The sequence below is a fragment of the Lepisma saccharinum genome, chromosome 13, assembly GCF_977018435.1.
Source record: "Lepisma saccharinum chromosome 13, izLepSacc3.1, whole genome shotgun sequence".
Classification (NCBI taxonomy): Eukaryota; Metazoa; Arthropoda; class Insecta; order Zygentoma; family Lepismatidae; genus Lepisma; species Lepisma saccharinum.
Window position 1 is genome coordinate 49,282,774 of NC_139241.1, and position 13,402 is coordinate 49,296,175.

At 38.5% G+C, this 13,402-nt stretch overlaps 1 protein-coding gene across 2 annotated transcripts in view; it reads left to right on the plus strand.

The window, feature by feature from the left end:
* The first annotated feature begins 3,272 nt into the window (after positions 1 to 3,272).
* The window catches only part of LOC145997268 (cytosolic carboxypeptidase 2-like), a 57,057-nt gene continuing 46,927 nt past the window's right edge, over positions 3,273 to 13,402 (plus strand). Inside the window, exon 1 of one of the 2 annotated variants that reach the window (XM_083134137.1) lies at positions 3,273 to 3,494. In XM_083134137.1, the coding sequence (XP_082990263.1) occupies positions 3,467 to 3,494 (28 nt within the window). In that variant the 5' untranslated portion in view covers positions 3,273 to 3,466. Of the gene's footprint in view, positions 3,763 to 13,402 lie in introns of both variants that reach the window. The other variant, XM_083134136.1, reaches the window with a different exon arrangement.

Sequence of the window (13,402 nt, forward strand, 5' to 3'; positions counted from 1 at the left end):
CATAACGATAACAGTAAATTGCTACATGATTTTGCAATACACTTATTATCTTAAGCGGCAGTGACTTTAATTAATTCTTATTTAAAAGAGGTATTTAGAAGTGCAAAAACAATCATTTGAAGAGGAATCAGTGTGTACGTACAATTCAAGATTTACACCTCATCGAGATATTTCGAAAATTTCCCGGCCTTGTCGGGAAAAGGAGAATTTTTCAGTCCCTGAACGTCAGGAGTAGCCTATTAATATTTCCTTCCCAATCCCGTCCCGACCAAAAATTTGCGTCCCGCACGCCCCTAGTTACGGCAGTCAACGTGATTCTAATGTCTCTCTCATTTTGTTGGACACGGCAGTTAAGTTAATTGCTGTAACTGGTCCCCTTCTCTATCTCTCTTCTTCTCACATTCTCTTTCTCTCTCTTTCTTTTTGAAAGAGAGAGAGAGAGAAATCTCTCTCTCTTTCCCTATCTCCCTCTTTCTCAGAGAGAAAAAAGAAGGCCATCCTCCTCATGGCCGTAGCCAGGAAAAATTTTCGGGGGGTTCACTCATACGGTAATTGTTCCCATGGGCGTCGCAATAAATTTGAATAATAGAAATAATAATAATTACAATTTTATAATAAATAACTGATTCCAAAAGTATTATTATTATTATTATTATTATTGCTGTCCTTATATCCTTGAGGAGATTTTTCTACTCTATCCATCAGAAGTGTGAATATGCAGGACAACTTACTTACTTTTTTCATGTAGTGTGTACTGAAATGCACAGCTATTATATTTTGTTATTAAATTTTAGATACCTCAAGAAAAAGCTTTAAAAGTAAGAGAGAGAAATTTTAGTCATAAAGTTTATGTTGTTTGACCATTCACATAAAACTTAATTTTTGGAATTTTGAAAACTGTGGAACCAGTTATTCTTTGGATTAAATGGTGAAACATAACCTGGTGACTGTATCGTCCTCAATTTTTCGATCTAACGCTGTTTTTCTTTGGTTATTCTGATCGAATACTAACTAACTGGACTCTATTTCCGTTATTAACAATAAAACTAACAAACGTTCTGCTATTTTGTAACTTGCAATAAACGATGTCAATTCGGGGAGAGGGGGTTTCTATGAACCAGTTCAATCTTACTTTCCGACGCTCATATTGTTCCTACACTTACCAAACAGCATTATATACAAGTATGTGCTTTATAGGACCGCATCAGGCATGTATCTAGAATAATGTTTAAATTACAAGAATTATATTAAATTAAATTGATACTAATTAATTACAATACATACATTAATATTATATTATTATTACACGAATAGATAAGAAGACTGTATACGAATAGAAATATCTGTAACAGCGCATATTCATTACGTAGCTTACCTGTAGTTAAGATCAGAAAAATTTACATAAAAAAACAAGTGCCCTGGCAATGAAATTAATGTCAAATAGATGAATAATTTAATATTTATCGAATAACAAAAATGATGTTACAAGTAGTCGGAGAAAAGTAAGTTTCTGATTAATATTTTATGCATGTTATTTTGAGTAGTAGTGGACATAAATCTTCTTTGTAATGTCATTCAAAGCCTATGATCCCAACGTAATCCTTGTCTTCTAATAAGTTCAGAGGAAATTATGCAATTATTTAATTTTCGCACTTAATAAAGCTTTCGGGTGAGGAAGGGAGGGGGTCCAGACCCCCTAAATACGGCCTTCCTGTTCTTCAAAGCCCTATCATCCCAATATAATCCTTGTTTTCCAATAAGTTCAGAGGAAATTATACAACAAAAACTAAACGAATATATTTTTTCATTATTTACTTTTAATACTTGATAAGTCTTTCGGGGGGGTGATGGTCCGGACCCCTGGATCCCCCTAAATACGTCCTTGGACCGCATATTGTACTATATCGACCGCTGGGTGAAGGGTAGTGAATGTAATGTGCTACGAAGCTGGATATCCTAGGTTTGAACTCTTAGAAATGGGGATTTAAACCCATATCAAATCGGGAAAATGTGTTACAAATTTTAGTTTCTAAACTCCCATTAATCCAACATGCCAGAAGTTTCGGGGGAGGGGGGTATTGAACCATAAAAAACCCCTCTAAATACGGCCACCTCTTCTCATTTCATTCTCTCCAAAAAGAGAAGAAAGAGCGCCATCGGGGAGGCCCAGACAATAAGGGGGGAACCCCCGAATACAACCAAACCTCCACCCGTATGCATTCGAGGGCATACGCTTGTCCCAGTGCCTCTGCAATAAACTGGGACGTCTTTTGCTCGAATTATGGTTCCCCCGTTATCGTTGTGCACTACTATTTTATTAGAAGTAGAGGAAGGAAGAAAAAGAAACCACTCACTCTCTCTCCTTTTCTCTCTTTCTTCAGAGAAAGAGGGAGGAGAGATAGAAAAAGGTGGAAAAGAAGAAAGAAGGGAGGCACCCAGGGAGAGAGAAGGGAGGGTGAAGAGAGGGGAGGGAGAGAGAGGAGGGAAGGAGAGAGTGAGAGAGAGAGAGAGAAATACTCTCATTTTGTTGGACACGGCAGTTAAGTTAATTGCTGTAACTAACTGTAAATTGCAGAAAACTATATTAATTGTAATAAAATATCGCTTCAATTTCCCCATTCGAATTACATGAACTTTCCACAGATATCCGGGCGGGGGGGGGGGGGGGGCAAGAGCACCCCCGCTCCCTTGGCAGCTTTCCCTGTGCTAAGGTAAACATTTGGTACTGATTTGATAGACACTGCTGGGCCCATTGATTTATCTCTCATCCTGCCATAGTATTTTTAGATAATCAATACGGTGAATTGTCTGGGTGGGAAAGACAGCGAATGCTGAATTGAGTAGTGATAGAAAGAGAAGGACTTGGTGGAGAAAGAGTTGCCAGCCGTTCGTCCACTGCCCTGTGCAAATCCTTTTGGTTTCATCGACTATTACCAGTTTCAACACATTTTGCAATAAGTATTTGGAATATTGGTTATTTTGGAGCAATAATAGTCAAGAGTCCTAGTTTTGTGACTACTTTTTCTGTTACTGCTAGGAACCTAACCATAACTTCGATGTGATTTGTGACCTAACTTACAAAAATGTGAATTTGGGCGGAATGCATTTCTTGAAATTCGCTTTCACGGATCCTAATCAAAGTGGCTTTGAATTTCAGCCGTCTGCGTATAATTAACCTGACATGAGGGACATGTAGCAAATTATACGGGGTACGAAAGAAGTACACAACTTGCGCGAAATACCAGTGTGTCTGTGTGTTTATCTTCAAACGTTGGCTGATTTCGATCTTCATGTTTGTAGTTCGCGCACACGGCTTCTGTTTGCCACGACAGAAAGCTGTACGAAATCAATCGTGGTGCACGACGAAATATTGATTTTGTGCCATAGCTCTGCCTTGGAAAGTGTATTTCGGCTCTTCTTCCCAGAACGCACGAGTGTTGTGAATGGAATCGTACCCAAATGCCTTATGTCAGGACCACAAATTGTACTCCAAGGTAATTCCAAGTTTTTTCGTAGTAATCCAACAGTTGCGTGCAACATGCAAGAGTATAGATGAGAAAGAATCCTCCCCTAAGCGAGGGGGAAACTTCCAATGTGAGGGTGAAGATTAATGACCGACCACAGGAAAGAAGTTGTGAATTGCACATGGGTGAGTGGTGTATCGGCGGCAGGTTCGCGATCTCGTAATCATGGTTAAAAGTATGGAAATTGATGGAAATGTTCGACAGTTACAGGCAGCTCTTTTCCCGGTATATACGAAAAGTAAGGCAGGTAATATATATATGAGCAAGTGCGGTATATATTGTTGTATACGTAGACTGTTTGCTTACGTGTGCATGTTTAGTAAACAGGTAAAAACACAAAGTGAAAATACAATAGACCCTAACAATAAGCCAACACGATTTTTTGGTTGAGGAATTTCATTCATTTACTTCGTACAGTCACTTTCATATTTTGTGTGCATGGTGCTTCCTGATAGGTATAAATTCGATACAGTAGCCAGTTGCAATAGTTTATTCCCTTAGTTTGACAAATTTGACAAACGTCTCAATGTGGTTAACAAATGTGCAGTTTCCACGAGAAGTAGGCTTAATAAACGTATTATAGTAAACAGTAGCGTGCGGAGAATATTAGTACAGTGAGGGGGATGACTATTTTTTTTCTTTTGATTATGAGTTTTCTGTTTTCGCGTATTCAATACGCTTTTTCTCTTTACGAAATCTGATGCAATGGGAAGATATTACTCTGACCACACTGGACACGATAGTAATAAGTCAAATAGCTATGTAGTAAATTACTAACATTTCTGAACGATTTGGCAACGAATGCACAATCGCCACGTCACGTGTGCGTTTCTGCCGTTTACTATTAAGGTACCTTCACCAAAGGTGGCCCTCCGCACGATATCTGCGTTCGTACAACATTTAGTCGGAAGATGGCAGCAGTTCTTTGGGATTTGAACACAAAGGGAAACTATTTCTTCTCCCTTGTATTTGTTCTCCTTCCAACCAGTAGCGTGTCAAGAAGTTATAGTTGGGAGCATGGGTGTCTGGAAGGGGGAGGGGTGGCACGCCCCCCCCCCCCCGGAAAGTGAATGTTCACCTGAAAAGTATATATATTTCACACATGATTTCATTTCAGTCATAGTAATTTATGTTAACTATTATAAGTGCGTTGAAAAAACATGATAATTTCAGACTGAAGTGTGTTTATTGATGGGGTATCACTATGGGGAAAAAATATGGCTCCTTTGCTCCCTCTGGAAAAAATACCTTTGCCCCTCCCTGGAAAAAAAAAATCCTGCGGACGTCCATGGTTGTAAGGGGCGAATTTCAGTCGAGTGCCGCACATCTCACCGACATCACTTTTAACCTATACTTGTACTGTTTTATATAAACAATATATTGTATTGTAAACAGGGACCAAATAGAGAGTTCCATGTTCTAGAGATTGTTTTGCAAAAATAGAGGTCCATGGCTGCAATATGCGGTTGTTATTGTAGTTATCGTAATTCCTCCCATTGCCACGGTGAACTAAACGTTCAGATTTGAGAAGAGTAAAGTGAATTAAAAAAAGAAGACAAACACCTATTCTCTCAAGGGGTTTAGGGTTCGATCCTCATTTTGAGACACACCGCACAGTGATTTGGATTCAAATGGTAAGTCCAGTTCCGATTAACCTCTCTTAGTATAAAGTGGACTTCAATGAAACTTTAAAAATTATTCTCGAACCAATTACAATTAGTGATAAAAGACAGAACGTTTGAGTCTATAAAGATAATAATATATACAAAAACCTGGCCGTTGGAAGGAGCGATCATCCTTATCGCCCTCCCGTGGAACCGAGCCTGCTTCCAAACAGAAAAGCAGGTGAGGAATTGACAATGGGGCTCGCCCTTATTAGCTTTCCTCCCGCAAGCTTTCATCAAACTGCCTTTCTTGTTGACCGGTCACATTAAATCCTTATGCCCACTCCCTATACTGAACACCCACACTTAAAATATCTATGCCCACTAGACATTTATTGGAAGCATTTTTTTTTTTTAGGGTTGTACTTTTAACAGTTGATTATCACTAGACCTTGGATTCTTAGGTTCTAAAAAGTATGCTTTTAGGTTCCTAAAATAGGCTCTAAAAATCCTAAAATAGGTTCTCAAAATCCTAAAATAGGTTCTAAAAATCTCAAATTAGGTTAAAAAAATCCTCAAGTAGGTATAAAAAAAAATTGAATGGTTCAAAATTACTGAAAACTGATTAGGTAAAATCGTTAAAAACAAAATTTAAAAAAATCCTAAGAAATTATTATTATTATATGGTATAACAACCAAATATTAATTTCTAACCAAATTTTCATTTGCATACATCGTTTTGAAAAATGGTGATACTATACTTGCTCTGTTAGCAAAAGTTACTTGTTGATATGAAGAATGAATTAGGTATGTATGTATAATTTGATTCAAAATATCAAGGTGACTACTCACCGGGAATTCATTGAATTTCGGGAAACGTTACTTCGCAAGGCATGAATGTCACAAAGCACCGAACTGACGCGAAAGTGAGCTAGAACGCACGGATCTGAAGTTTGCACTTTGAACCATGCAGGTAAGTAACAGTGGCAGCAGACGTTTTGCTTTCTTTAGAGCTTTGAAAAACCTTCATTGACTTGGAGGGAGGGAAATCGACAGAAAGGTATGTTTCAAATACTTTAGTCATTTAATTTTTTCGTCACCAAACAGAGGAAATACTTCTGTGTGGTATAAAAATCCTTTAAAACCTTAAAAAATATATAGAGACCTAAAAAAAAGGTTTGATTTAGGCGCATAAACCTAAACTAGGCTCTAACAAGCAAAATAGGTTATTTTAGGCACTATAAAACTTCATCAGTTGTTGCGTGTTTAAATGAAACGCTGACGTAACTTGTTATTTCTTATTCACCTGCAACGGAAAAAAACAGGTTCCGAGGTCTAATTATCACATAGCTGCGTTCTCGGTACGAGCGAGATACACTATAAAAATTATAATCAGGGGTCATTTTAAGAGGACTTTGCATTTACCACTTTGGTTTTTCCAGAGTTCTTTATACTGCTTTCATTTGAAAATTTTGATTTCCTCAAAATTTCGGGAGCGACTGCAGACCTATCTGCTACCTTCCTGCACCTTGTGTACGCCAGTGATCGGAAGCGTCGAGTATAACAGTGACCCTACTTCCAAAAATTATCTCCATGCAGCTGTTCCAAAACAAGTGGAAGCAGCAATTTTCTATTTACAAAAGCACTGGTTACACTATCTTAGACGTTTTGACAAGATGATGTGATAATGAGACTGGAAGAGACCTACAATGTCAAAAATCCAGTTTTGTTAAGTCGGTTCATTTTTCAGCTTTCCATGAAAAAGGGTAAAGCTATCCCTTGTGCAATGCATCATGCCATGAAGGAGCATATGGACTGTGGAGGTAGTTCTCCACATATTCTCGATCTCTCAGTGGAAGTTGTGTGATCAACACCATACTCCAGCCACTTTTAGCCCCTCTAGTTGTACCCAGATGCCCAATGATTAGAGGCTGGGTGAGCCCCATAGCCACACTATGCAGGGACATTGTCAGAAAAAATCCCTCCTGATTTTAGCCCCTGTGAATCGAATACAGATTATCCCATGTAGCGGTCGGGTGTTCTATTGAACGGCTTTTTCAATCTTCCCATGAACTTTTCTAACATCTGAAACATCAAACCATAGAGCGACCACAAGGAAAAGAACCTTCGGCGAAAAGTCTCCGTGCACCTTTCCCTTCTTTTGTTCAGCTTGGGCCATAAGGAAGCATGCTCCACTCTGCTCCCTCCCCTCCACGTGGGAGTAGGAGTCGCAGGTCTGCGCAGGTTCTTTTGCTTCTGGTTCCACTATACCTAACATTTCTAATATCTGAAACATCAAACAGTTCAATCTGGGTGGTGTAGGTACATTTGTAGGGGGTTATAAATGTAAATTAAGCAGCAAAATAGCCATAACTTAGATATTTATCAAAAATTTTAGAGAGTTGTCATGAACAATATGGAAGGGTATTAGGGTGTGGGCATATGTGTGCACATCGCTACTCCCTGGGCATGCCACTATATAATATTTAATCCAGAGGGATATAATAGTTCAATTTCACATGAAAGAACATGTACACTTCTCCAAATGTTACTTGACCGCCTTCTACGTCCAGAAATCGTTAATTTGGCAACATAGCTCTGGAGAACCAGCAGAGAGTAGCCAACTCTACTAGACGAGAAACCCCGTGGTGAATGATTTACAGTCTTGTTTATAACAAGAAGTCAGAAACTATATTCGCCCAACATATTAATAGAGAACAAAACGGAAAACTCAAGTATGAGGAATAATTTAAGAAAATACTTGCGATTCGGCATGTTAAAATTGGAATCAGAGAAACTGTTGTGAGGTTGGAAACACTGCACTCGCTCGTGATCCACCTGGACGAAATCGCTGTCAGGTTTTAACACAGAAGGGCATAATTTCGAATAGTTTATGCAAATTGTATAACAACACCTTTGCAAAGTACTGTCCAATGAGCGAAAGGTAACAATTCTCGCAATTTCCAGTGAAAATGTGTTCGTCGGATAGAAAAGTGGTAGTGTGCGCAGTTACCAACACGTTTCAAGGGATTTGCTACAAGCGAAGTTGTAGATTATTAGCAAAGTACTCGCGTCTCAGGTATCTTTTTCCTAGAAATTAAGATTCGCGAGTTCAAATCCAGAACCCTTCATATTTTTAAAAAACTTTCTTTTGTAAGTATGGTATTCAGATATATTGGGTATGAAGTTTAGTAATTAAGTTGAATAATTTAGTTTCAGAATGTTCACAAAATGTAATTCGGCTTGGAATTTGACGAATGTTTCCAGGAGCTCAATGTATTTTTGTTCTTTTTTTTAGTAAGGTATATAATTCAGAGAAGAGATTTATTTGAAAGCACTAAATTCCCACTCAATCTAGGCATGCTACATGTGAAAAGCCTGAAATTACGAGGAAACAAATCTACACAACATATCATTGATTATTATTACCATTCATTCTAAGTAATTATTTTAATTTATTATTTGAAAAACAATAGGAACATTCATCAATTTGCATCGAAAAATACCTAAATTATTGTATTCCAACAGAATAAAATCGTTGCAATGTAAAATGGCTAACGCTGTATTTGGAATCTTCTATTAATAAATAAATAAAATAAAGTATTTAGCAAAACAAGGAATGTGCTGACTAGGGCTCGGAAGTTGATGAAGAACACAAGTGAAATATTTGGCAATGCATTAAATAATTAATTGGGGTAAATTTACTTTTCCTGCAACAAACTTTAAATGCTTTACGGGCCTCTGTTATTGCTTTAACCTGTGCTTTAAAATAAAATTAGGCACAATATTAAAAAATATACAATATTATGTTAGCCAAACACAAATTTATTTTCAGTTGCTGGCCGTCTACTGTATCGTGGAAGATCCATTCTCAAAGGAGGTGAATTATTTATACCAAAAAAAAGTTGCAGTGTATGTTATGTAACCTTGAAGTTAATGTAAAGATAACTAAATTAGCACTTGTCCTCCTCCGTGGCCATGCTGTCTAAGATGTGCTTTGCGCTCCAACTGCGGGACGGCATAGGTTCGAGTCCGCCTGGGTTCAGTCTCTGGGTTCTCGGCCTGTGTATAGGGCAGGGTGGCAACCCACCACCGTGAGGAAATTGGGAAGCTACCAGTGAGTAACGTAACCCGGTCTCGGAAATCTTTAAAAACGGCTGGAACTTCGGCGTTTTAACCCCACGTCACCCCATTGAAGAACTCCACACCTGTAGGTAGGATTGTGAGAGGGAGACTGGCAGCCGGAAGATAGGCCCAGGCAGCTTTGAGGACTGTCGAGCCATGAGTTATTATTACAATGAATTAGCACTTAACTGCTTTTATCCCTTGCTTCTGTAGTTAGTAGTTTAAACCTCCAAACAGCGGGTTTTATCAAATCTCTTTTAATTTATTAAAAACATCAAGCTTTCATTTTCAGTGCGAAAAATATTTTAGGCCATTTTTTAAATCAATTTTAAGGTTATTCTACAGTGATCAACTTCCGAGCCTGGTTTCTTCACCTGTCACGTGGTATCAGATTGTCTGCTTCAATTTAGATAGCTGTCTGGAATTAAAGGTTTCCAAGTCTTGGAAGAAATATTTCGTCAAATGCTTCTCGCCTTCTGAAAAATTATCTGCTGTGGTTGGGGATCGATCTTACGACCCCTGTCACACACGTCGAGCACGATATCCACTACACTACAGGAGCCACTTTTTTCTTGTGCCACTAGTACTAAACATGTATCTCGTATCCGTATTTCTCAAATCACACAAAATGAAATTGTAAATACCCAGCTGGGATAGTAAGGTGTCTTTCCCCCCTCCCTCAATCAATATATGGACATGATTTCACTTTTGCTACTTGTGAGATAGAAAAGGCTTGTGCTTGGTCGTTCTTCTTTCTCCAACATTTCTCGTACTTCGAACTTTTGAACACACGAACGCAGCAGTAGCGGACGCAGAATTTCATCAGGGGGGGTTATTTTTATACTTTAATAAATTAATAATACTCATAATTAATTAATTAATAACACTTATAATTAATTAATTAGTTTAATTACTACTACAGCTGCTGTTACTACTAATATCACGACTGTTATTAAGTAGTAGAGATCTACATAACTTAAAGCAATAGAACAAAATTACATTCTAGTCATTCGATTGTTAACAAATTCTAGGGGCATTTTTTGTTTCTTTTTTACGAAATAATTGCCTAGTTAACGTTTATTCGTATATGATAGGTGAGACATTTTAAGTGTGAAGAAAATCCATAAAAACAAGCAAATAAATTAATTGAAATAATCAAAATTTGAAACTCATGCAAGGAGCCGCGATGGTCTAGTCTGAAAACCTCGCGGGAGATCCGGGTTCGATTCCCGGAATTGGTTGGAATTTTTCCAGCCTTGTCCCCGCACCCAGCCTCATATCAATCGGTACCTGGGAGCAATCCTGGGGGATAAAGGCTGTCGGAGCATGGTGCTGATCATATCACCCCCAAAATGGCCGAGATCGAAAATGTGTGGGGCCCATCACACCAGTACATGTGCCTTCATGGCATGGTGAAATTTACATTACCTTTACCTACGGAACTGACCCAGGATGATGATGAGGCGCGATGTAGAATACATGTTGCTAAATTCCACTGAGTCTTATTCTTGCGTTCAAAAGTAAATTTAAAGATATTCCAACACATTTATCACTTCTAGGTGATTCACAAAGCACTTTGTGAACTTTGCGGCCGCTTAGATTGTTTAGACATATCGACGGATCCCAAACTGCAATGTAGGCCTAATGATTTATGAGAAATGCGCCAATACCGCTCTCAAACTCTACTATGCACGGGCACGATAATTCACATCTGGATTGTCTCGCTGTTCTTACCAACAAAACATTTCACATTTGTTAAGCTTATTGTAATTCGAATTCAGAAATTCAAACGTAACGCGTAAACAATGGGAAGGCGGACTGTTGGTTGTGTATTCTAGTTGGCCTAGCATTTGTCTACATTAGCAGCTTACAACCAAGAAATTTATTTAGTTAATGCTCATTGTTCACATAAAAAAATACATGTTCGTTGAACATTGTTGCAGCTAATATACAACTTTTTTCTTTTAAATCATAGTTGCCCTCATATTTAATTTTCAAGAATTCGTGTTTATTTTCTAGGCATTCACTATTAAAGACGCGTGTGTTTGGAATGTTGTGCTTTTCTTCATGCTGCATGGGAATAATAATTCAAATGATGATGATGATGATGATTATTATTATTATTACTGTAGCAGATCTTTGACTGTGATAAATTAGCCATTTTTATTTTTTTTACAGCATTTTCCATAATATTTCAAAAGCTCAAGGGGGGGTTTAAACCCTGTAACCCCCCTTGCGTACGCCACTGGAGCGCAGTATTTGCACATGTATGAGTAATTCCCCGCACGTTTCACATAACTAGTGGCACCTGTGGTGTAGCGGTATTGTGCTCAACGTGCGTGATGCGTCGTAAGACTTTTCACATGTTGCAGACATTACATATGTAGCATGCCTAGATTGAGTGGAAAGTTAGTGCTTCTCTGAATTGTATGCCTTACTAAAAAAAAAAAAAAAAGAACAAAAATACATTGAGCTCCTGGAAATATTCGTCAAATTCCAAACCGAATTACATTTTGTGAACATTCTGAAACTAAATTATTCAACTTCATTGCTAAACAGGGACATCGTTAGGGGGGGGCACGTGGGGGCACTGGCCCCGGCAAACGTCCACGTGGCCCCGGCAAACGTCCACGTGGCCCCGGGAAACTGTTCTGTATTTGCTGGAAATTTTACTTTGATGATAAATATTGCAAAATAATTCTTCAGTAAATTTTGCTTGCAGTTTGAAACACTTTTTCAATTTTCAGTAACACGAACCCAAGCAAGGCATTTCTTTCCTATTTCCCTGTTTCTTGCTTGTACAAACAGGAAGATTTAGCTACGGGTGGCTAGAACTTTCTGCATTAATTATTTTATGGTTCAGAAAAGATATCCCCATGCGTTTCAAATTCCAAGAACAGAATTCTATTGCTTGTCCCTTTTTCGGCGCGGGAATGAATGACATAGCGGTTCTTCTCACATGCAATCAACCCTCCTGCTAATGACCTGCCCTGCAAGGAGGGAAAGGTCACTTTCTGAAAATTCGGAGAAACATCGAAGCGGTCGGTTCATCTGTTGATTTGGTGGACAATTGATATCTGTCAGTTTGAAGTAGGATTTTTTGTGGTAAACTTCTGTAAACGTGAGAAGATAGCATCACGAAGTGTTTGTGATCTCGTTTTCCTACATCGCGAGTAAAATATCGAATGAGAAGCTGCCAAATTGTCTTCCTCTGGAAACAATGGATCAGGATCGACTGATCGATCAAATATCCAACATATTGGCATTCTAAAAGAGAGTCTGACTACCACACAAGATCCTGGGTTCGACTCCCAGGGTGGTTGATCTCATGTATAATGAAGAATAAACAACATTTCAATTAAGGAAGGAAACTAGGTATGTAGCAATTGTTTTTACAGCCGTCTGCATGCTCTATAAGTACTCCCTCTGTCCCATAATTATAGTCCGGTATGCCAAAATGGTAGTACAGGGATTACAGACGAAGAGGCAGATGGAAAGCACACGCATGAGGAGAGGCACAGTAGATCAGTCTTCAAGATTGTGAATAGGAACAACGTGACCTTATCACAACGAGCAACAAATACCGCCCAGCCGATTACCAATTATTATAGGACAACAAACAAAGGTGTACCGGACAATAATTATGCGACAGAGGGAGTATTATGTTACAAAATTTGTATATCTTTCTGACTTTCTGTGATTTTTCTTCATTTAGCCCCCACCTGCAAATGCGGAAGCTGCTGCTGCTTAGGTGGCTAGGTTGGCTAGACATACAAATATAATTAATCCCTAGTCATGCAGCGAATAATACTTATAATATAATCATGAGTTATGGAGAAGCAAATAACTTATCAAGCATTTTCTGTTTCTATTTGTTGTGCAGTGGTTAACAAGGTGCATTTCGATGCTAGGGGTCCTGGGTTCAGATCCTGGACTGGGCGTGTGTGTTCTTTATGATGGTGCTCTCATCAATTTCACATCACTCACTGTCATCTTCATCTTCACGATTAGCCAAAAAGTATCAGAGAAGCGAAGTAAAATAAACCAAATCAATCATTTATATATTTCTAGTATATTACGCCGCTTTTCTACCTCTTGGGTTAAATTCGACGATGAGGATGAATGATGAGCCGAAGGAATGGCGATGGG